Raw genomic sequence first — 25,111 nt, forward strand, 5'->3', positions numbered from 1 at the left:
TTTTGTTTTACAGGTTATTGTGTCTTTTCCACCAATAAGTCCTACTATCCCAGCACATAGTCGAATTTCTCCTTGGAAATTGAATTATCTGATGCGATAAACCATGGTAACCTTCAGTGCTACATTTTAAACTTTCATCCTACACTTCCATTTTCTGGTCTTCATTTAAAATCCCAATTTGCAGATTTACAAATCTATCTCCAATGTGAAACAAATAAATATAAGCCCTTCCCGCAATTTTATCAGTCCTTCCATGACTTGATTGCCGGAGAAAGTTCAAAGAGCAGAAACTTTACAAGAAACGCTGGTGTTATCGTAGCATTGGGAGCTTTGCCACCAGCGTTTAAAGACATTTAACTTCTGGGCCGTTATCTGATTTCCGACAGAAATCCCTCCGGTGTCCCAAGTCCCTCCTCTGCCGCGCACAGCTGTGTCTCCGCGCTCCAAGGGTGTGGAGCTGACGGAGGAACCGCCGCTCAGACCTCAAAGCCAGCAGGAAACCCGGGATCTTGCACAACCCCCGGTGCCTGCCGCTCCCCAGGCAGCCGCCCCCAGCCCCCGCCCAGGCGCCGCTCCCGAGCAGAGCCGCGGGCAGCGCCGGGGCTGCAGAGCCACATCCCGGCGGCACCGCTCGCACCGCCGCCCCCGCCCCGCTCCGCACGATGCCGGTGGGTGAGGGAAAGGGAGAGGGAGGCGGCAGCGCAGGCGGGTCTTGCGCGACCGCCGCCTGATGGGACTTCTCCTTTCAGAGCTTCCTGAAGTGGCTGCTGGTGACCGTGGGGGTCGCCGTGGCGGTCGTGGCGATCACCGTGCCCCTGGTGATTCTCACCGGCAGTGAGTGCGCGGCGGGGCCGGGAGGGGCGGGGTGGGGAGGGCGGCGGGGGCCCCCTGCGGCCCCCGGGGCTCGGAGGGGATCCACGGCCGCGCCGCCCACGGCAGCGGGGGGGAAGTTTGACGGAAAAGTTTGTGCTTTAGGGAGTGGGGTCCGTACAGCCGGAACTCCTGAGTCCGGGAAACTGGGACGCCCAAGAGGGCGTCTCACCTGGGAAGTTGGTGGGCGCGGGGAGAGTTAAAAAGATCCTTGATTTTCCCATGTGCTCTGGTAATAGTTATAACCATTATCGTTTTCAGGATTTTCTATTCCTATTGTGGCCAGAGGTTGTCGAACCAGCCGTAAAATGCCAATTACTCTTTTTTCTAGGGTGTATTGAAGAGATAAGATTATAGTCCCTCTTTTTTGCTGTGTTTGCACAACTTTTGTTAATGCCATTGAGTGAAATTACATAAATAGCACAGTTACAGAGGTCAGAAAAGTAGAAGATTTGGAATGCAGTTCTGGACTCTGATCGGTTTGTACTTTTCAAGTTGCCCATGTGGCTCTGGATGTTAATATGAAACAGCATTAAATCCTCATTAAGCAATGCCTTGCTTCCAGCTGATAGGACAGAGCTGCACCTTATTCTCATTTGGTGTTCTTACGATTCACAGCTGAGCAGCTGTGATAAGTAGAATCAGTACTGCAAACTCTAAGGAAGTGTTTTCTAGACTAGACGTTTGGTGGTCCACTGCCCATGAGGTGCACCCCAAGATGTGTGAAGATGCACGTGCTGATCTTGACAGTGTATTCAGAAATGAACACAGCAATTTCATATGTGCACAGAAAGTTCTGGTAGGTTTATTGAATGTCATTTGAAGAGGTGAAGCGTGTGTCACTAGTGCTTATATTGCATAATTTACATTAAACTGTTTTGCAGTTCAGCTCTATCAATATTCCAGTCATTAAAAACTGTATTTTCAAAGTCCAGATATCTGAATTACATACCTTCTGTGCTAAAATTTTCATCAGCCGATGCTTACTTCCTTTTCTGTTATTTTTGGGCAGATTTTTGCCACCTCTCAAAAAGCAAGTTTTTAAGATTACAGAAAATGCTCTGAATTTCACAAGTTGGGAAGAGCAAGAGAAAGGGTTCTGATAACTTATCAGATGGATATGTGCAGGCATAACACCTTGTGAAAGAATTCAGTACGCAGGCCTGAACTCTGCTGAAGAAATGGTGCTTGTCTATCTTGATGCCAATTCTGTGTCTTACTGCGAGTCAGATGGGTTTTCTTCCTTCTAGCATAGGAATTCTTTTGCTGTAGAAGTGGCTGCAATTCAGGACCAGTCACTCAGTTATATAGTAAATTCATTTTACTTGAAGGAAACACTTCTGTTATATGATATACAGAATACCACCATGCTGTCAGCCTTGGCTTGCATCGTTTTGATTGTAGGAAAACGAGACAGTCTTTTTACTGTTGGCTCAAATTAAGGTATAGGAAACTACCTAGCATGCCCCAGTAGTTCACTAACTCTCTCTGGATAAAATATGGATTGAGATGGAATGGTTCCAGTTCAAAAACTTGAATTCCTGTCTCTTCCCAAATCAGGCCAGCAATAGCATCTGAATAACAACTTTGACCATTGTAATTCAGAAATAGCAGAGTACTTTTGACTGTGCTAAACAGATGTTTTCTGTTAGCTGAGAGTGTATAGTTGGTGTTCTTATGAAGTAGTAATTTATAGGTTAGAGCACTTAATAACTGACAGTTTGATATTATCTGGTTTTTATGAACAACCACAGGGCATGTAAGTCAGCTGAGGATGCCTCCTGGGCCATACGGGTACTCACCTGGGTACGAAAATGAAAATGGCGAAATTGCATTTGGGAGGAGCAGTTCACATGACTGTGACTATGTGGGATCAAAGTCTGCTCTGATAGAAGTCCTTGTAATTGCAATTAAGTCTTTATTTCATCCCAATTGTTCAAGCATTGTGCAGGGAGTGAAAATGATGATTATTGATGCAAGCAGATAATTTTGAGTTTGGCTTTCTTGCATTTGGTGTGCAACTGTTCTCCCTTCCATGCTTCTCACTGTAGTTCCATTTCATAAGCTTAGTAGTCATGCAGCACATAATTAGTTTGATAAATGGGCTCCAGTGCTGTGAAAGGTTGTGCAATTTTGCCACTCCAGAGGAGTTCTGGCTTGTTGCCTGGCCTGTAGGCCTGGCAAGTGGAATTTCTGTTTCTTCTCTTGCCGCTGTTTAGCATAGAGAAATACTTCAGACTTAAATTCCCCAAAAGTTTCCCTAATTTTGGGTGCAGCCCTTCATTATTTACCTTGAGGGTCTTCCCAGCCAGAACTCTTTACACTCTATTTCCACTGCCTATTTTGACACCTTATTTTATATTTAATAACCACATGGGACTACTTGCATCAAACAGTTTAATCTCAAAACAGCCTTGGGGGTTGTATTTGAAGTCTGTTGACTAAAGCATTGTTATGCTTTGAGGAGCTATCCAACCGGTGACTACGGTAACAAGTATATATAAACATACTTTAAAGTATAAGTTTTTTTCTAAAAAAATGGTGGTCTGTCCATGATTCACTTACCTATTTACTTTACTTACTTTCCATGCAAAAGGCAGATTGAAACACCCCTAGTCCATATACCCATTATCTCTTCTGTTACCACAGTTCTTGTTCTTCTGAGCAGCTGGGCAGCAAGTCCAGGAGTGGGAGAATGAGTAGCAAATGCTGAGAGCAGGAAGGAGACTTTGCAGTATCATTCTGCTGCCATGAGAAGTCATAACTGGCCTTAGAGTGAGAGGTCCTGTACAGCTCGTACAGCTTTCTTCACCCACAGGTCTAATTCTCTAAGGGTGAGATATTCACTAAATGAGAAGGTCAGCACTGCCATGATTAGGTGATACTGTTTGTGCCTCTCTGGCCTTCCAATAGAAATGTGCCTAGAAGAGGCTGGAAAGTGCAGCAGGGGCTGGGGCAGTTAATGACCTTAGGGTGTCTGAGGGTTCTTCTTGAGTCTGAAAAGGTAGGGAATAGAAATATTTTCCTGCTGTACATCCTTGACTTCTGTAACTGTCATTTAACTCACTTATCTACCCTTATTCAAGTGTTGAGTAATAACATACTAAAAAAAATTATCAGCAGTAGATTGATATCTGCAGAATGCTTCTGTTGTTTTTATTTCCTTGCTTTGAATAAGGTGAAGTTACTTTGAGAGGGATTCCAGAGCTATTGATTGCAAAGTTAATGATTACATCCCCCTGGGATAGTCTCTGCAGCCCCACAGAATGGCTCTTGGATGAAATGCCTCAGGCACTCACTCATTGGTTATGGTCTCTCTTGGATGTCCTGTATCAGCTCCTGGGTGGAATTCTGAATGAAGTGAACCTTTGGCCTGACACAGCGAAGTAGTTTTTACATACTTTTTTTTCTGTCAATGTACTTCAGTGCTCTGATCGTCACATGTCTTGGTCACTAACTATGGGCTTGAGTGTACACGAGAGGGAGGAGTTAGAGTACTATTTTACATATTTTGGAATAGGAAGGTTTGGAAAAACTAGCCTGAAGTGTCTTTTACTTTTCTGACCACTGAATCAGTTGGGTTTCCCTTGCATCTTTTCCACTGCTTCTAAGTTACATTCTTAGACAGCAGATTATTCTCACTCTTGTTCTATTGTCACCTTTTCTGATTTTTAGCATTTCTCTATCCCTTTCTCATTATTGCTGAACATCATGCTTGTACTTGTCTTTCTCTTTTTGTGTTTTTCCCAGTCTCTCTCTTGGTAGTGGTGAACATGCAGTAAAGCTTCCATTATTAATGCTTTTTATAGTTTTCCGTCACTTTAAAGTCAGTTACATAATTTCTTACTTTTTTTCATTACTATTATTACATATAGAAATTATTAAAATGCACCTTAACACCTGGGAATAAACAGTACATATACCAAAAGTAATTTGTCAACATCTTTAGGTTTTGGTATGGTGATTGTCATACCATAACCCTTACACAATAGTTAACTCCTTGTTTACTTTTATACGTGTCCTGATTTTGGCTGGGAATCCTAGTAGCTGGTACAGAGCTCTATTATGGATTCAGTGTGAGAATAACGTTGATAACACGCTGATGTTTTGTTTGTTGCTAAGTGGTGCTTAGTTTAAGTTGTGGACTTTTCAGTTTCCCAGACTTTTGCCAGTGAGCAAGTGCACAAGGAGCTAGGAGGGAACCATGGCCAGGAGAGCTGACCCAATCTGGCCAAAGGGATATTTCACGGCATGGAATGTCATGGTCATATAAATGGGGGGGAGTTGGCTGTAAGATGTTGATCACTGCCCAGGGGCAGGCCCTGGACATTGGTTAGTGGGTAGTGAGCAATTGTATTGTGCATCACTTGTCTTTCTTGGGTTCTTTCTCTTCCCCTCTCTCTCCTTTTCGTTACAAATATTATTACTGTTATTAGGAGTATTATATTTAACTTTAGTTCAATCATTAAACTGTTCTTATCTCAACCTATGGGTTTTATCTTTTTCTGATTCTCCTTCCTATCTCCACTGAGGGTGGAGAGGGGAGAGAGGAAGGAAGCGAGTGGCTGAGTGGTACTTATTTGCCAGCTGTGGTTAAACAATGTCAATACTTTACACCTGCAGAAAGGGTCACATACTAATAAAAAATCACAAAATGGAAACAAAATTGTTTAACTTCATATGAATACTACTTACATAAAAGCTTAAGAGCCTTCTTCCCAGGAGGACTTAGTTATGTTTTTGCTGTTGTAATGGAGGTATTATGATGTTATTATTTGCAATACATCACTATGGCAGTGGAAATACGTATGTACTGCCAGGAATCAGAATAGCATAGAGATGAATCATAGCATCATTAAGATTGGAAAAGACCTCCAAGATCATCAAGTCCAACCTTTGACCGAACACCACTTTATCAACTAAACCATAGCGCATCCAGTCATTTCTTGAACACTTGCAGGGATAGTGACTCCACCACTTCCCTGGGCCTTTTCCTGTGCTTAACCACCCTTTCAGTGAAGAAATTCTTCCTGATGTCCAACCTGAACCTCCCCTGGTGCAGCTTGAGGCCGTTTCCTTCTGCGTTGCCTGGGAGAAGAGGCTCACCCCCACCTGGCTACAACCTCCTTTCAGATAGTTGTGGAGAGGAATTAAATCACCCATGAGCCTCCTTTTCTCCAGGCTAAACAATCCCAGCTCCCTCAGCCACTCCTCACAGGACATGTGCTCCACACCCTTCACCAGCTTCATTGGCCTACTCTGGTCACACTCCAGCACCTCCATGTCTGTCTTGAATTGAGGGGCCCAGAACTGGACACAGGATTTGAGGTGTGGCCTCACCAGTGCCAAGTACAGGGGGACAGTCACTTCCTAGTCCCTCTCGCCACACTATTTCTGATACAAGCCAGGATGTCAGTGGCTGTCTTTTACTGCTGGGCAGCTTTCCAGCCAATCTTCCCCCAGCTTGTAGCGCTGCATGGGGTTGCTGTGACCAAGGTTGCAGGACCCAGCCCTTACTAAACCTGAGACAACTGGCCTTGCCCCATTGATCCAGCCTCTCCAGACTCCTTTGCAGAACCTTCCTACCCTCCAGCAGACCAACATTCTTGCTCAACTTGGTGTTGTCTGTGAACTTACTGCGAGTGCACTCGATCACCTTGTCCAAATTGTCAATAAAGATATAAAACAGAACTAGCCCCAGTACTGAGCATTGGAAGCTAGTCATTTGGAATTTGGAAAAATAAGTCTGGATCCGAAATAGTCAAAAAACAAAAATAGCAAGAACATGTAGTCCTCACAGCCTCTCTGAGGAACCCAAGAGTGAAAGAAGCAGTTTTGCTAAAGTATGAACATACATTGATCTGTATCCAATCTTCAAAGCCAATAAAATGCTCTTGAATGTCAACAATTACTTTATTTTGTCCAAAAAGCCCCTGTTTGGCACTTCTTTTCAAACGGAACCTGAACCTGAATAAGAAGAACCAAAATGCAGAATTTCTTTTTTCTTTGGTTGGTGGCATAATGTAGATAAGTAAGAATATAATGGTAATGTCCTATATTGTAAATTAAAAAATACTTCAGCTAGAACTTCTACTGCTACACCCTTACAGCTTGGCGTACATTTTCATATTCAGATACTACGTGGAAGGTGTTGACAGAAAATGAAATTTTAATTTTATACACAGCCAACAAATCTTAATAGTGGCCTGATTTTTTTAGTAATGAGACCTTAGCAAAATATGTATGTCACCAGGGGGAAAAACATTCATCAGTTTGGAAAAATCCCTAAACCTGTTCATCAGCCACCTGTCTTAAATTGCTTCTTCTTTTCCAAGAAAGAATTTTGTTGCTTTCCGAAGCCGCTCTGATTGAAAATGACACTTTCTCAATTAGGAAGGAGAGAAGTCATATTCCCAACTAGACAACTGTGTGTGAATATCAAATGCACACTTGTTCGTAATCCATCAAATTATATATTCAGTTAATATCAAATAATTAACCTGAGAAATTAATATTCTTAGAGACACTTCAAGAGCAATAAATCTAGCCTACTTTTTTAGAACAGTCAAATTTCAAATGGTATTGAGCAAGAATTTTTTTTTAACCTTTTCTGGGCATTTTAAACTAAAATCACTGTTATGTCTCTTGACTTTTATTGCAGCATTGGTTGTACAGTCTGTGCTGTATATATACAATTTGCTTATTGTTTGGAAATAAGAGTAAAGCTGTAACAGCTAATATAAATATCTTCCTGCTGTGTTCCAGCCGACACACGTATTTAACTTGCAGAAAGATACCCTGCAAAAATTATTGTGTTTTTCTGTGCATGTCCCCAAGGACTTTGCACCCTTTTTCTTCTTCACTATAATGAAAGAAGAGGCAGTTCTTAGGGACATGTTAAGTATCTTGGTTGATCAGTCACTACATCTGCAGTTGAGTGTTTTCATCAGTTGCTTTTATTCTAGTCTTTTGGTTGAAATAAAAATTGCTTCCCGTCTGGAATGTGTAGGTTTGTACGAGGGAGGTTTTAGGTTTCCATTAAAAAAAAAAAAAAAAAAAAAAAAAAAAAGGAGGTAGAGAGGAAGCAGGGAGAGAATTGCACACCTGAATTTAAAAACTGTAGTCTTTGTTTTCACAGGAAAAAGATCACAAAAATTCACAGACCGAAGTTGTTGTTGTTATTATTGCTATTATTTTTCACATTTTGGAAAGAGCAGCATGTGCATTGCAGCCAATAAGAAATATTTCTCTTAGAGGTTGACTGCAGTGGGCTGAAGCTGATGACCAAACTCATTAGCTTAACAATGTTCAGAGTTTCACTTGGTCTTCTCACAGTAACCCAGTTACTCGACTTTAATTTTCCAGTCAAAATTGTAACATTGCAATAAATATTGGGATACCTTGATGAAAAACACATCAAGAGAGGAATAAATGTTTAACTAGTTATTTCATCATAGGCTTATCAGGAAGTGCTTGTGATTTAATTTTTTTTTTTTTTAATTAGACCTTCCCTGAAAATTTTACTGCTTCTCAGATTTATTTTTTTTATTTGAGACATTTCTGAAATTTGAGTTTAATCATAAGCAGATGATTCACAACCGAAGGGTTCAGAAACAGCAATATTACAGAATATGTGATCAAGTACAGCAGCCACTTTCTTTTTAGGGTATCTCTCAAGGTCTGTACATTTACTCACAGGGATGTCACACTTCAGTCATATGGACAGCCTTACCTGTCCACCACTCTCAAACATGAGCATCTGCATCTCTGTTTTGCATGATCCACCCCAGAGTTGATGTCTGACGTAAGTATTAGCAGTTGGGGCTCTGCAGGAAACTTCCCAGAGTGAGCATGGGGAGAAAGGCACTAAGATCGCTTCTTTTCCGTTTTTGAAAGTGCAAGTATGTGTTTGCTGAAATAAGATGGCTAGAGGTCTTTCATTCATTTTTGTCACTGTCAAAAAAGTATTTTTATTTCCATGAGTTTGTTGAGTGATTTTACTGACGCTTTGATGCTTGCTGAATTTATCATGCAGTAAAGTTTTATTGCCTTCCCACTGGTAGTACCTTAGAGGTGTTTAGCTTAAACATTTTAATAACCAGCAACAAAAACCCACTTGGTAGTCAGGTTAAGAAGCTGGGGTGGAACAATTTGCAGCAACATCAAAATCTCTCTTCTGTCTTTTTTTCAGAAAGTCCCTCGAAGTCTGATTCACGAAAAACGTACACTCTACAGAATTACTTGAACAATGACTATTCGTACAAACCCCATAATTTGCAGTGGATTTCAGGTAATTAATTTATCCATAGAGTTTAAATGTGAAGAAGATGTACTGCCTTCAGTAAACACATCTCTTCATGCTTAGATGACCACTGTATCCAGAAAAAAAAGTCAAATTATTTAATAGTACCATTATAGAAGAGTGTGTAGCTCAGAGAGTTGATTTTTTTCTCCCCTTAGGTACATGCTCACATTCATGGCAAGTTATATTCTCCTACTGCTGAAAGTGCATACTTTTGTGTTTTTTGGTAGAAGCACGTTATCCTCTGAAGTGTGTCAGCTTCCTCTGCATCAGGTTGCCAGGGAACAGGCCACTTTTCCTTTTGAATATGCCTAGTGCCCCAAGGGAAAGAGATGCTAGAAGGTGGATGCTGTGAGGACTACATTTTATGAACATTCTTGTGCTATAAGCATCCTTTCGTTACTGAACTGGGACACAACATTGATCAGATTTTTGAATTTTATTTCCTGCTAATAAAAATAAGGGGGAAAGAGAAGTAAACGATAAACATTTAACTTATTATGACCATATCTCTTGTTCTTCTAGGAAATCAGTATCTCCATGAAACAAATGGGAACATCCTGCTTATCAGTGCTGACAGTGGAACATCCTCAGTAATCTTGGCGAATACAACATTAGTATGTTGACTTACATGTAATATATGCAGACATTGGGAAAGGTATTGAGTTTACTATTTTATTCTGCACATTTCTTTAGAAGCAGTGCTTAATGTGTTCTTTTTTCCCTTCCTTTGTTGACAGGATAAGTACAAGGCAAGCACAGCTATATTGTCTCCTGACCAAAAGTTTGCTCTTCTGCGGTACAACTACAGAAAGGTACAACTACACTTTACATCTGAGGATGAAACTGGGAAATAAAGGTTTGAGAACAACTGAGAGGCTGTGAGAATGTGAGGGAAATGCAGGAGGAGGGATGAATGAGATGGATATATGTAGGGAAATAGTCAAGTTGAGCAGGCAGGAGGAAGAGAAGAGACTGGTATTATCTGTGAGCTTGGCAGAAACAACATGACTGCCTGAGAAAAGCATCTGGATAGAAAATGGATGGAGAGTTATCGCAAGGAGAGCGAGGCTGGATGGTTCATCTGGGAAGACAATCTAGAAGAGTAGATAGGCATGGCTGTTTGAGGAGTTGTGTGGGTAAGGAGAAGTGATGAGTAGATATGCTGGTACATCTGCTTGTACGTGTATGCTATATATATATATATGTGGTTGTTACATTGTGGTAGTAGGATGTAAGAGCTGAGAACTGAGGTGACTGAATAGCAGCATGTGCTTACAAGAGAAGGCTTCTGCTTGGACTGGACTTGTGTGTCCTTGTTCCCTCCTGTCAGCAAGCACATGAAAAGCCTCCAGCAAAATGCCTCACACTGGCTTGGTGTTGAACTGTGCAAGAAAGGTCAACCTACGTTTATGCCAGGTGGCATGAAAACCTGGCTCTGTGTGCCAATTGAGGAGCCTGCTGGAGGCAATACAGTTTGTGCAATGAGAAACCGGTAACTTTGTGCTTCTTTCCTTTTTTTTTTCATTTTTCTAGAGAGCTGCCTTGTTTTGTTTGTAAAAAGTTCAGTGCTGACTTCTGCAGTGTACAGATACTTAAACGCTGTGTCACTGAGCTCTGTCTACATGTTCTGGCCTGGCAATCCATGAATGGCTTTCCCACTGTGCCAGGCACAGTCCATGCACTCAGTCATCGCTTTTTTCAGTTTTAGCTTCCTCGCTGGGTTACATTTTTTTTAAGCCAGTTACCTTTCATCTTTCTGAATTGTTCAGAATTATTTAACTTTTCACTGCATCTTTAGTGGCCACATACCACCTAATATTTTTCCATCCACCCTACACATCATGTCTACTCATAATTTATTGCTCTATAGTATTTTATTTGTTGCATTCATAAGAGTTAATTTTATTTTAATGCTGAAGCAAGATCTTTTAACCTTTATATAATAGTGTGATTGAAAGTTCTGTTATTATTAATCTTTATTGCAAAGAAACAGAGTAACAAAATGAATCATGCGGATGTAGACACTTGTTATGTAATAGCCATCTGGCTGTGTAGTACTAAGTTGTTGTTTTATATCTTCATACAAATATTCAAGAACCATCATAGAAGATAGCATTATCGTAACATGTCAACACTGTGGGCTAAATCAAACCTCTCCAGCCAACATGAACATGTTTAAATGTCTGTATTATCATCATCATCTTTCTCTCTCTAAGTGCCCACAGGGGGATACAGACTTCAAGAGGCAGATTTCTGAGAGAAGAGGGTTATTTCTGTGACAGTATGAATGGGAATAGGTCACCCTGTACTGGAGGAACTGCTACATACATACTGTGGGACTTGTGAGAACTACTATAAGATGCCAAGTTCAATAATACAACATGAAAAATGAGACAGAAAACAGTAAGCAAGCCAGTAAGGCACAAGGAGGAGAATTTACTCTGCATAGTGATAATAGTCTGCCATGGAGCTGCAAGGATTTCTGAAAAACTGCATCATCTCTGGTGTCTGTGTATCTGTCCTTAATCAGTCAGTGGCCTCACCTATAGGGATGACAATTCTTTAGTCTTTTCTTAAACCTTGTAGAAATCTGTTACCCTTGTATGTTCATTGTTTCCTGTCTTAAGAAAAAGCATGAGGAGAGTTCCAGAGGTAGTTCAAACTGCAAGAGATGTAAATCCAGTGAAATTTAGTTTCTTAATATTAAATAATTCTTTTACAGTTGTGGAGGCATTCCTTTACAGCTTCGTATCACATCTATAATTTCAGTAGCAGGTCAGTAATCTTTTCACATGAGATGTAGTTTTAAGATTCTTTTACAATGATATGTCATTTCACTTATTACTCTTGGCTGCATTTTGTTTCTGTTTTTTTCCAGCTCTATCTTAGATGATGGACTACTACCTAATGATACACAATATATATCCTGGTCACCTGTTGGTCACAAACTGGTTAGTAAAGATAAGTGACACTTATATGAACTGTCATTTTCATACACATGACATGGAAACTCACATTGTCTATACTCTTGAGGTTTTGGGACTTTCCTACTGCTAGAAAAGTAGCTGAACTTGTTTCAGAATTGACTACTGTTACTGGAAAGACTCCAAAATCCCTCTGTGTGTTTTGTTTTGTTCTTTAATGAAAATGCATTCCTGAGAGCAAGTAGTGGCCCCAGTAGTCATGTAATGCACAAATGCACAGGAACTTCATGTTATTACAGTTGCAGACAGGAGCTCATCCCTTTCAAAGGCAGCAGCATTATGAATGTCTGCTTAATCATCACTGTGATTTTTATCTCCTAATTATACAATAATCAATGAAGTTTTACTTGATGAACGCATGTAATGGGATTAGAGGATCAAAACCTTCTTGTACTCTTTCCCACTGTCCTTTTATTTCTCCCCCCCCAAGTCCTCAATGGTGAAAACCACACTGCATTTGCAAGGCTTGTGTATTCCCTATGGTGAGCATTGGATCTGACTGTCCCAGGAGAATGTGGGGCTTATTTATTCTCATTGCTTGTACTATATGAATTATAGAGACCAACCACAGGAGCACAGGAAGTTGAAAAGAGCTTTCTGCATCTTGGAGCAAAGCTCTGGAATAAAACTGTGTTGTTCAGTTATCAGAGAGAAAAACCAGGGGTGATTAGAGAGGCGACCAGGTGTCAAAAACTAGAGGAGTTTTATGTGCTACTGCAGAAATGTACTGTCTTTGCAGATCTATTGGTAATGCTGAGACCCCAGTCAATGTTTTGCCAAAGCACTGATAGTTTTGTTTGAAAGACAAATTAGTGAAAAACAACTCCTGGCAAAGGAAAATAAGCTTGTGTCTTGGCAGAAAATGAATAGCAAGGTTTTCAAAACTTGTTACGGTAGTCATGTCACTTACCATAGCTGACTTGTTTTTTGCAAAAAAACAAGGTTAAGTTGCTACACCTGATTTCTATTAGTAATTTCAAGTTTGTTAAGTATCAATTAAAAATGGTTTTTGTCATCTGGTGTGAATTTCCCAGTAGATGAAATAAAGCAAGGAAGCAGGATTTATCATAATAGTAATTGTCATCATGATGATGTTTTGCAGGCATATGTTTGGAAAAATAATGTTTATGTAAAAGCTTCACCAACAGCAGAATCTAAGGAAATCACTCAAAATGGAGAAGAAAATAAAATTTTCAATGGAATACCAGATTGGGTCTATGAAGGTAATTATGTCAAGCAAGTCTTACTTTATATTATCATATAAACCTTTGGTTTATTGTAGTTATTATTATTATTATCTCATTTCTTGCCATTGAAAAGTTCAAAATAATCAAAATCTCTGTTTTAAAAGAAGCATGCATCCTTACCTGAGCTTAATACCTGTCTAGTGTGAGGATCAAAGAATGGAAATGAGTTTGCCTAACTTGCAGTGCATCACTGGAAATTTTAGTGTGTGAATTAACTTCATATGGTAGTTTATAAATATTGGTCTAACGTGTAATTTCAGAAGCCCAACAAACAGTCTACAGTTTGGTATCTGAATTTCAATTTAAAAAAGAAAAATCCTATTAAAAACTTAAGAGAACAGCACCTAGGATAGAGGAGCCAACATCAATTATAACTTAAATGCATTTCCATCTCTTTCAGAGGAAATGTTTAGCACCAATTCTGCTCTTTGGTGGTCTCCAAATGGCAATTTTCTGGCATATGCTGTCTTTAATGATACAGAAGTTCCTGTTATAGAGTATTCCTTTTATTCTGAGGACACCTTGCAGTATCCAAAGACCATTAAAATCCCATATCCCAAGGTCGGTGTTATTTAATAAATATGTTTGTTCTACAGTTTCATTAAGAGAGTAGTCTCATTTAATCAGTTCCTGCTAATGAAAATATTGTCTGTCTCTCCTCAACAGCTTGCTGTGATTACTCTTTCTGAAGTCAACAGCATCTGGCAATGTTAAAGTATTTTATTATCTCCAGGGTAAAGAAAAAGGGAAAAAAAAAAAAAAAGGAATGATTTAAGATTTTGTTGTTTCACCATAAAATTTGGAGGAATTGAGTAGATGTTGGGAAGAAAAAGCTTTCAGGGAGTTGAAGTTGGTACAAAGCATTTAGCTGATGTACATTATGTTAAGAGTTGTGCATGGTATTGATAATGAAATCTTCTTCAACTAAGGTAGCATTTTCAGTTGTTGGATGCTTCCTGTATAGAGAGGAAGAGGAGGAATCTGCTGAAGGCATTTCTTTGCCCGCACCTAAAGGTCTTCCAGTTTTAGCTGTGAGAATGAAGACTTTAGTGTAAGCAGCTCCTTCTCCTCCCTCCCCTCCTCTCCACATGACTTTATGCTCTTGCACAGTTGGCACTGGACTGAATGGGGTGAGAGTTAGAATGCAAAGTGCTCTAACAGTTTCTTTCATCCACTCCAGGCATGAAGGGTTTCATGTTTAATACAAGACTTACCTGTGTGAAGTTATTTGGCATATTCAGGATTTGGATTTATCAGAGCAATGCATTCAAGACACAAAACAAGTACAAGTTACACTTAGAGAACAGCAGTTGCACTACACTGCTGAGTCTCAGTACAAATATGTTCTCATAGCTGGTCTCCATAATATGCTCACCATCACAGTGCTGGGCATCCCTGTTGCTGGGAAGGAATAGATGGGTTGAAACTATCTCAAAACCATCACTTTCTTTAGTTCTTTCTGTTCATCACTGGGGTTTTATACTCAGTGTTGGCTTAAGGCACCAGTATATACCCCTTTCTTCCTCCCCCCCCAATCCACGATGGTCTGGCCATCTCGGGAAGATGTTTCCACACTCGATTAACTAGGGCAGAACAGCTGATACAGCTGGCTGATCACTCAGCTGTTATGGCTGTTTGTCTGGCGAAGAAGCTGCCCTCTCCATGCCAAGCACAGCTTCCTCTGCAGCAGCCACGGTCGAGTCACTGCAGAGGTTTTGGAGCACATGGCCTTTGTCTGTCCCCTTGCAGCCTTTTCCAGAGGGATCACTGACACTCCCAATGAGTGGCTGGGCTCACTGACAGCTGCAGGTGCTTTGTCCTGAGCATGGTGCATAAGAAGAGACGTAGATGTAGAATGAACTGCCAATTTAAATTACACATTTTATTACAAACCCATTTTGTGTGGAATATTGCTGACTTGTGGAGGTGGATCAAGTACAGCCACCTAACTGTTACAATGAGGACTTGGCTAGTTAACTTCTAGAGAAGCAGCCCTTACTGACAGAGTTATGTTTCTCCCAGTGGTGCTACATTAAAAATAGTGGAGTACGTGCTGCAGTCACAGATTTTATTGTGATATAGGTAGCTGTGATGTGCCTTGTTAATGTAAGGTGCTTCTTCCATGGAGAAGCACTTCACTGTGTGTTAGCAATGGATTTGACTCACTGTTAGGCACTGTGTATGGCATGAGGGGTGAGATATGATCAAATATTGCTTTGGGTACAGCAAGCCCAGTGTAGTTATGAATGTTTCTAAATGCAGTAGTCTTTTTTATCTGGAAACACATAAGTAACATTTTTGTATAAAGAAATAAAAAGGATAATTTATGCATCAGTCTTAAAAACTACATTTAGGAACTTATCTTTTCACACATTTGAAGTCAGCTGGTTTTACCTTTCTTTCTGTAGTAGCTTCCTATAATTTGAAACACTTAATTCACCAAGAATATTCTCTCCTCAAAAATGCTATTAAAAATTTTATTTTTAGGCAGGAACTACAAATCCAATTGTGCGATTCTATATTGTGGATACCAGGTCATTACCAAATCCCATCCCTGTTGAAATTCCTCCACCTACAGAAATAAAATCAGGGTAAGAAATTTTGATTAAATATTTGATTAGGATTTTTTTTTGGTGGGAGAGGAGGAGCTTTTATATGTGACCTCCCTATATTCAGTGTATGTGGCAGTTTTTCCCTGTCATGCAGCTCTGGTAGCAACAAGATTTACCAGAGAAAATCTGCACAGAGATTATCCTCCTAGTGATTATATATAGATGGCATATTCCATGTATGTTATATTCAGAATGTGACAAGTTCTTGGCTCGTCACATTCAGTGGAGTCTAACTATGGTGAAGTCATTTCACAGTACAACTTTAATATGAGCAAGTTTTGGTATAATCAAATTATAATATATGTATTCCAATTCACTGGGGGGGAAAAAACCCAAAACAAAACCTTAATGGTAAGTGAAGATTTGATTTCATTGGAAGCAAACTCCTTGCTAAGGCAAGGTATCATGGTTGTCTTCAGATTTATACTTAAAATGTTTGTTTTCTTTGAAGACATGGTGAAAATCAGCACCTCTCACAGTAAATGGAAAATTGTATTTGTCAAAATGCCACTGGAAATGCACAACATGATATAAATGTATTTTATAAAGAGCAGCTACATCAATTTAAAGTGCATGCACAGAGAATTCAGGTTTTGTTTTTTCTTTTTAACAGTATTGTGGAAATTTTTTAGAGGTTTGCACTTACAAACACGATGGGTATGAAAGCACAGGTTATACTGATAAACCAGAAAAAAACAAAGGAGGTCTGTTAGCTTTGCATAAAATGTGTATTTGGTATGTGGTGGCCAAAAAGCTATAACTGGAATATCAGTGATCTCCCATTTCAGTCCTCACCACAGTCTAACTAACATCTATGTGTTAACCAAGATATGTGAATTTTTATGAATATGTTGTTCTTATCCTTTCATTACAGTAGCACTGCAGTAGCTGGATGTTACATAGCTGTCATGCGCTGTTTTTCTCCCAAATTTCAGTGCCTCAGAATTAAAAGCCCATTATGTTTAGCTTAATGCTGATTAAGGTCTCTGTTGTCTTAGAGTTATGTTTTACCTTTTGTTAACACCTTATGATAGTTGATGTGAGGACAATAACCATCAGCTACTTTACAGCCTCGTACCCATCTGGCTAACACAGGCATGATTTATGTGGAGGTAATCCATTTCAAAATTAATGTAGCACTCTGCAAATCAGGATTAATACAAAGATAAGTCTTGAAGGATGAGTGCAGTTATCAAAACTTACTCTTCCTCCCAGTGGCTGATCCAAATAATGGTCGAGTTTCACTGTACATGTCCTGCAAAAGTTGAGGTGGCCAGAATGAGTCTTTGGGAATTTTGCAAGAACAAAGATACACTAGTAGGAAAAGGCAAGCAATGTGCAGTATTGCTGTTGGGTAATTTTGCAGAATATCCCTTTCAGCAGCAAATGAGGAAGAGCAGTGCAAAACTACTGTACTCTACACATGAATTAATTGCAGCTTAGTTAACAGTTTGTAGGTTGTTGAATACTGAAGGTGCATTCCCACTCTCAATTATAACAGTAAGCTATTTATTGCATTATAATAATGGCTTGGTTATTAATTTATTTGTTGATTATTAATTCATTTTTCCTTGTAATGTCCATCTTGTCTGATGAATGATTTATGGTTGCCAGAACTGTTAATTTCTCTGCCTTTGAAGCAATGAAAACTGTGGGACTAATTCCCCTTATACAAAACAAGGGAAACCACTATTATAGGTACATGAAGAATGGCAGTTTCTTTTTTCTCTTTTTTTTTTTAACAAACAAGCTCCTGCAGGGAGCCAGTGCAATTAAGTGACCTACTGACTTCCCAGTCAAATATAAATGCAAAAATAGACCTTTTCCAAACAGGATTTTGAAACTGCAAGCTAGAAATAAATCTGAAAGTTGTTGGTAACCAGTTGGCATATATTCTTAATCAATCTACACTAATTGTGGTGTTCCCCCCCCCCCCCGCCCCAAACAGCAGTGATCATGAAGGTACTCTTATCACAAAACTTCCCACACATTTTTGTTAACTAACTTGGGGGAAAAAGGGAACATAAACTTGGAACTAAGTCAAATGTGCAAATTCCAGTTAAAAATGTATACTTGCCTTGGAGGGGAGGTTTGTTTTATTTTAATTCATAAGGCTTCTAGGAGATAGCAGAGATCTAAAATAAGAAAAGACAGTACATCTAACAGATCGTAATGGTAAACAAAACCACAAAATTTTATGTGGTGCCTTTTTAAAATTATTATACAGGAATATCCATGAAGATTTTTTTTTTTCAGATACTCCACTTTTCCATGTCAACTGGTTGGTATTCTGAAGACTAAAGTAAAATATTCAAATAGTAATAACTGGTTTTGGTATGATCTCTCCCTTCATTGTAACTAATGGAAAGAACTAGTAAATTGAACAAAAATGTGTATCATTCAGAACATGCTTACAAGCAACCAACTTCATGCAGCTAAGGATAAAATTCTGAAATCTAAGGCATATGCAACTTAATATTCAGAAAAATTTCCTCTAGATGCACAGAGTACAAGATTTATGAACAGTCTGGAGTAGCTATTATTTTATGCATTAGAGAACAGTGATCTGGCTGTTAAAATTTAATTGCAGTCTTTCCGGAAGTCGGTTTGTACAAACTATCTAATTGTTTATTTTATCTCTGAAAATAACCAAGGCATCTACTAGCAGAAAAAACAATTGACAAAAAACCGGCTCAATTAGGTTTGCATTATTGTTTGTTGCTGAAGAGTAGATTGAAATGAAAATAGCTAGATGAGTGTCATTCAGTGAATTGCTGAATGCTATCGTATGGTATGCTATTACAGAGAGGATTTTAAATATCTAATGCTGTTGCTGTTTTCAGGGACCATTATTTGAGTGCTGTAACATGGGTGACAGATGAAAGGATTTGTCTGCAGTGGCTCAGAAGAATTCAGAATTTTTCAGTCCTCACAGTCTGTGACTTTGAAAATGGTAATTGGTCATGTCCACAGGTAAGAAAAATTAGGTAGAAGAGTTCCAATGACAAATGAAACTAGGAAGAAGTAGAGTATATCTGTATGTTTATCTTTGTAGAAATAAAGTCTGATGTAAAATAATCATAATTGTAATGGGATTTTTTTTTTCTTAGGGAAAACAACATACGGAAGAAAGCACAACTGGCTGGATTGGCAGAGTGAGTGTTCAATTTCTAAAATTGCTACATTCTAAATAACTGATAATTAAGAAAAATTCATAGGAGCCTCTTGCAGTTTGCAGTGCCTCTTTTGTGCAGGTCTGATCCTCTTGCTGCGTTTTACATGTACAGGAAAAAATAGTCTCAAATGGAGATGCTGTGCCACCCCACCCCTGGGTTTAAGCTTTTGTTTTGGGGGATATGGGGTTCTGAACTCCCAGGCTGGGCTGACAGTGCAGCATGGGCTGGAGCTGTAACCGTGTCCTCTATGACCTGTGCATCATGTTGACAGGACAAGGGATAACGCCTTTAAATTGAAAGAAGTAGGTTTAAATTAGATATTAGAAAGAAATTCTTTACTGTGGGGATGGTGAGGCACTGGAAGAGGTTGTCCAGAGAAGCTGTGGATGCCCCATCCCTGGAAGTGTTCAAGGACAAGTTGGATGGGGCTCTGAGCAACCTGGTCTAGTGGAAGGTGTCCCTGCCTATGACAAGGGGGTTGGAACTAGATGAACTTTAAGGTTCCTTCCAATCCAAACTGTTCTATGAATTTATGATTATATATTCAGCTTGCCAAAAAGCATAGCACCCTTTCGAGACTCCTTTTGACTTCTGACCTGCTGCGTTGGTAGCAGTAGGTGGGGGGGGAAATGCAGGAACCAGGATTCAGAATTCCCTTTGTTCTGGGGGAGTTGCCAGCTATGCTGGTTTAGCTGCTCTCTAGTCTTCCTGCCACCTCAAGAAAGATCTACAGAATAAAATGTATAAAGAAGCGTATCCTATAACCTTGGAATCATATTGGAAGAAAGGCATAGAGGACAAAAGTAGTTTTTTAATATTTCAGGTTGCTACAAACCATTCTAGGTTCTCACTGGGGCTACTTACTTATTTCTTTCCTCCCCTCCCCGCCCCCCCCATGAAATATCCATTGAAGAGAAGTGGGGACAAGATGCATATAACTGACCAGATTAAAATTTTCATATGCTTCTGCCAAACCAGTCACTGCTGTCTGGATGATGCTTTCCAAGCTGCTTCTCAGTCCTTTCGTACATGGTAGAGAGTAGGCACCTAATGAACTACACAGAAGATCTGGGGGAAGTGAAGCAGAGATGCAAAAGTTCAGACTTGGAGGGAGAAATGAGTTTCAGAGTTTTTGATGAGAACACAGAGTACACTCCACTCCCGCATTTTCCACACACTGATTATGCTTTAGTCACTAATTCACTTTTGAAGTCAAAAATGAGAGTTTAAAGAAATGCAAAGAGGGAGGCAACAGCAGGGATGAAATCATCCGCAGTATGAAGATGAGAGATCAACCCACCTGCTGTCAAATTTGATATGGAAAGGAAGGCCTTAACGCTGACACATTTTGCTTCTCTGCAGCAAAGGCTTCACAATTAGACAATGTGATGATCAAGCTGCAGACTTTGTAAACAGTTGTGCAAAACGAGAGGGCAAAATGCAAGTCTGTGCCATCAAACTAGGTTGTTGGTTTTTTGTTTCTTTTAAAGAGACAACCCACTTCTTAGGAGCTGTTGGAAGAAAAGATAATCTCACTGTATAATTCCTGGATTTGAGAAGGGAGGGGAGAGTAGGGAGAATTGGGGAGGGGATAGGCAAGGTATTTGTATTCCTTAATTTTATTTTTACCTGTTTAGAGATGACAAAATGATACTTGACTGATAAGGAATATTTTTTATACATATGTGAGATGTGTGTATACCCATACATATGTATATACAAATTTAAGTAAATTATATATGTGTATAAAATATAGACATATAGTACTCTCTTTGTATCTGTAATGTTTTCTGGTTCCTTTTTTTTTTTTTTTTAATGGAGATGAAATTTTATTTAATCTAAGAATGCTCAGAACAGCCTCTGTAACTGTAAAAGGCTTCCAGGTCATCAGCTAACTTAGAGCTTGCCAGTTGAGTTGAAGGAAAGTCACACTTTGAAAAAGCAAGACTGTGATAAGGGAAAGGCTAGCAAAATATTCAACAGGTTCCTTTTGGCAAAAATATTGCTTGGGAAAATTGAGAGGTTATTTGAAGCACATGGGTTAGGAAGATTTAATTTCTGTCATTGCTTACTGAATGACTAAAGGCAAGTCACTTCAGCTTTCTGTTTCACTTTCCATTTCAAAATGGGTATAACATCTTAGAGGCAACTGCATTGTGTCAGTTGTGTCATTTAACTCATTAAAAATCTGATTTTAACATTTAGATCCTTTGGACACTTGTCACCGAAATATCTTTTATTTCACTCAGCTCAGTTTCATTCCTCTTTTTCTTTCTGCCATGTGTAGCCCATTCTAACGGCAGTCACTAGAAGAAATTAATTTCTATCACTCTCAGTTGATAAATGGATAGTTCCTTCATGAAAATATCATTCCAGTTTTAGTTCCATGTCATTCTATAATCACCTACTTACCAGCAAAATTTCTTCTTAGAAAGCATATTGGGTTTGGGTTTTTTTCAATAGAGCAGGACATTTTTTACTGTTAAGCTAAAAAAAAATTGAGTTCAAAGAATTTGTTCACAAACACATTTTAAAATGTAAAATTCATGCGAAACATGTATTTGCAAAGTTTACATTTTTATAGGTTACAGCTGCATTGGACAGAATAAAACAGAGACTTTGAAAGTAGATACATATATTGTTTCTTGAAATGGTAAAAAAAAATAAGAACACCTGAAGTACTTCACATTCAAGGGAGGGGATACAGATCACTTCCAGGGCCAATACTCGAGAAATTCTGCTGCTTAAGGAGCAAGATAATATTTTAAGTGTGCTTACTTTTACGATGATGGCTACAGGTTCTACCTACTAAGTCAGCAGGCAAAAATTTTTGCAGTACGTTCAGTGATGCATTGTTTAAAGTATTGACGCTCACAGTTAGAGATATCAAAACCTAAATTTATCGCTTTGGGTGTGGAGTTTTGTTTTTTGCTTTAATAGACATCTCTCTTATTTTCAAGTTTCAGCCATCTGTCCCTTACTTTGCACCCGACAATGCTACCTACTACAAAGTCCTCAGCAACGCAGTAGGTTATAAGCACATCCATTACATAAACGGCTCACAGGTGAGTAATAATGTGTAGGACAGTCAGTGCTGGCTTGTGTTTCTTGTGGTGATCATGTTCTACTTTTTACCTTGCCTTACCCCCCTTATTTCAGGCTCCAGTACCTGTTACTTCAGGGAGGTGGGAAGTAATCAGCATAGAAGCTGTAACAAAAGACTTTTTGTAAGTATTTGTAAATGAGCTACTAATTCCTGTCGTAAGGGCTAGTAACAAGGGTCTAAGCAAGCAGGGATGGAGAACAGGGAGACGGTGTCATTTAACTCATTAAAAATCTGACTTAAACATGTGAGGTAAAACCTTTAAATGTTGTAATATACTGTAAATATTTTACCAAAACCAGTTTGTTTTGCTTTTATAGATACTACATTAGTAATGAAAATGATGGAAAGCCAGGAGGAAGAAATCTCTATAAGTAAGAAATTTTTTCTGCACTATGGGTAAAACAGTTGTTAATGAAAAAAAAATAAGAAAAAGCATTGAAAACTTAAAGATTGTGAAGTTCAGTTTAAGGTGGGATCCTCTATAGGATATTTAGTGAAAATCGGTGTAAGAGTATAAACTGCAAAAATTAAATTTTTTTTTGTAAATTTGGTTAATAAAGGGAAATTATGAGAAGAAACAATCAGTCCTCAAGCAACAAAACCCCAAGGAAAACCTCTCATGCTTTTTTTACCATGATTATAATTTCAATATCATCTGAACTCAAAAGTTTAAGTCTTTTTTCTCTAATTTTTAAATCATTTAGTCACTTTTGAATTTAAACATTTCATTCAGCCATCTTATTTAAAAAGCATATATTAGTTTAGCGTAGCTTAAAAAAAAATTAATCTCTGAAATGAAGCTCAACTTTGCAGAGTGCTCTTGGAAAGCAGTCCAAGTTCTACTAAATGTGTTAGCTGTGATCTGAATCAAGAAAGATGCCAGTATTATTCTGTGTCCTTCAGCAAAGATGCACAGTATTATCAGCTAAATTGTCTTGGTGAGTATATCTGGAATTAACCAACATAAACGTGACTCACTGATTAGATGGGTGGGGAAGTTCACTTCATCAGGATCTTGATACTTACTGCCTAACAATATGCGTTGATAACAGTGGATACATTCATTGGCAGTGGAAAAACATACTGCCTCCTAGGCTCAAAAGCACCTTTACAAAAATTGCTAGGATAAGACTTGTTAGTTCTGTCTGTCGATGGACCTGAAAGAGCTGCAAAACACTCCTGTCCAGTTCCCATCTCTTCAAGAACTGCATGTGGAGCTCTGCCTGCGAGAGGAATTTGGAGACTCTGAAAGCGTGACAAGCAGGAGGCTGGGTAAAGAGCAGTGCTCCATGTGTGGGAATAAAATTAGGATAGATAATGCTGGTCAAAAATAACAAACCACCAAGTAATGTAATCAAGGTAAGCAATGCGCCTGTAGTCTGTCTCTGACCTGTAGGTGCTTGCGCTAGATAGTACAAGGGTAAAAAAAGTGAAATCTTCCCTAAATTTCCTTAAATTGAAATTTATGCTGGTTTTAAAGATGCCGAGATCTTCCTTATTTATGAGCTAGAAGGAGAGACAGCAGAGAGGGAATTGTTCTGTCAGATTGTAAAAATGGTTGAAGACTACTGCTGTGGTCTTGGTGACAAGGCTTATTGATTCCCCAGCCATGGTCCACAACCAATGCATAGGCTTTGCTAAAGAGTGGGATTTCAGTTCTGCAGTACCTCACAGTAATGTGGTTCATCACTGAGATATGAATACTTTGTGGGATCCTGTGGCTTGAATTTGGGCCCTACTCAGTTAAAATCCAGCTTGAGCAGACTGGAGGGAAATGAGTTCTGAGCTTTTATGATTCACCTGTTTCCAATTACTTTATGAGGGCTGTGTTTCAAGACAGCACACAAATATGAAGGTTTTGTGCCCAATTAACAGGTCCTGGCCTGCCCATGTCTACTCTGCACAGAAGCACTGATGATCAAGGTATGGGATTGTCTCTAAATCTAATTTGTGTTGAGGCAGAAAATTGCACTGTAAATTTATTTTAATTTTGTTCTCATTGCTTAGTACAGTAATAAAAATGTCAACTAAAGGGTAAATTTAATTTCAAATAACTACCAGAAGAATAAATTATATAGCTTGGCATACCTTTATTCATAGTTTATTTAATATTATTTTATATTGTGCTAGAAAACAGTGAGTAATGTATGACTTATTTACTGGATAATTGTTCAGTTTTTCTTCAACTGGATTTAGATGAAAAACGGGAAAAATAGCTTTCTGGTTACTAAATAACTGAAGGAAAACTATATTGTAAACATTGTAAACATTGAATCTGAGAGGAAAAACAAAAACTGCAATGTAGGTTGCTGTCATCTCAGATTGAATACTTAGTGGTTCATAATTAAAGAGCAGTGTATATGAAAATAATGTATTTAATCTTTGAATCTTACTTACTCTGTTATTTAGTCCTCAGATACTTGAAAAATAACACTGAACTGGAAAATGCATTGAAAGATATTCAGATGCCTTCAAAAAAATTTGGCTCCCTTAGTGTAGGTGGATACAGTAAGTTCAAAAACATCTTTTACCTTTCTACCCCTTTTTCACCAAGTGCTTCAAGGTCTTCTGCTGAAGAGCATGACAGAACAGATGGGTGTAGTGGGGATTGTTGCAGTTATTCAGCACTTAGAGGCAAGATGATTTTTTTTCTGAAATCCCAAAATATTCTTATCTAAAATGTGCTTTTTCCATAGTGTGATATCTTGATATTTTCGTGATGAAGTGGCTTAGCTCCTTTTTTTCCTTTATAATAAACTGAAAAACAGAAGTCTCCAGGACCTCATTAAATAAAAAAAAAAAAAAAAAAAA

The 25,111-nt window shown here is 38.9% G+C and overlaps 1 protein-coding gene across 2 annotated transcripts in view; it reads left to right on the forward strand.

Annotated features, from left to right (window-relative positions):
* The first annotated feature begins 628 nt into the window (after nucleotides 1–628).
* DPP4 (dipeptidyl peptidase 4) overlaps nucleotides 629–25,111 on the forward strand; it is a 79,752-nt gene continuing 55,269 nt past the window's right edge. For both annotated transcript variants that reach the window (XM_027899946.1, XM_027899945.1), the window contains exons 1-18: nucleotides 629–668; nucleotides 750–834; nucleotides 9,062–9,160; nucleotides 9,698–9,789; nucleotides 9,913–9,987; nucleotides 11,898–11,950; nucleotides 12,054–12,126; nucleotides 13,262–13,382; nucleotides 13,807–13,967; nucleotides 15,894–15,997; nucleotides 18,862–18,991; nucleotides 19,129–19,173; nucleotides 22,155–22,259; nucleotides 22,354–22,421; nucleotides 22,618–22,671; nucleotides 23,114–23,238; nucleotides 24,176–24,223; nucleotides 24,710–24,808. In XM_027899946.1, the coding sequence (XP_027755747.1) occupies nucleotides 663–668; nucleotides 750–834; nucleotides 9,062–9,160; nucleotides 9,698–9,789; nucleotides 9,913–9,987; nucleotides 11,898–11,950; nucleotides 12,054–12,126; nucleotides 13,262–13,382; nucleotides 13,807–13,967; nucleotides 15,894–15,997; nucleotides 18,862–18,991; nucleotides 19,129–19,173; nucleotides 22,155–22,259; nucleotides 22,354–22,421; nucleotides 22,618–22,671; nucleotides 23,114–23,238; nucleotides 24,176–24,223; nucleotides 24,710–24,808 (1,543 nt within the window). In that variant the 5' untranslated portion in view covers nucleotides 629–662. The remainder of the gene's footprint in view (nucleotides 669–749; nucleotides 835–9,061; nucleotides 9,161–9,697; nucleotides 9,790–9,912; nucleotides 9,988–11,897; nucleotides 11,951–12,053; nucleotides 12,127–13,261; nucleotides 13,383–13,806; nucleotides 13,968–15,893; nucleotides 15,998–18,861; nucleotides 18,992–19,128; nucleotides 19,174–22,154; nucleotides 22,260–22,353; nucleotides 22,422–22,617; nucleotides 22,672–23,113; nucleotides 23,239–24,175; nucleotides 24,224–24,709; nucleotides 24,809–25,111) is intronic.

This window comes from Empidonax traillii, unplaced genomic scaffold (assembly GCF_003031625.1).
Source record: "Empidonax traillii isolate 1590-97213 ecotype Southwest subspecies unplaced genomic scaffold, ASM303162v1 scaffold696:size366466, whole genome shotgun sequence".
Taxonomy (NCBI): Eukaryota; Metazoa; Chordata; class Aves; order Passeriformes; family Tyrannidae; genus Empidonax; species Empidonax traillii.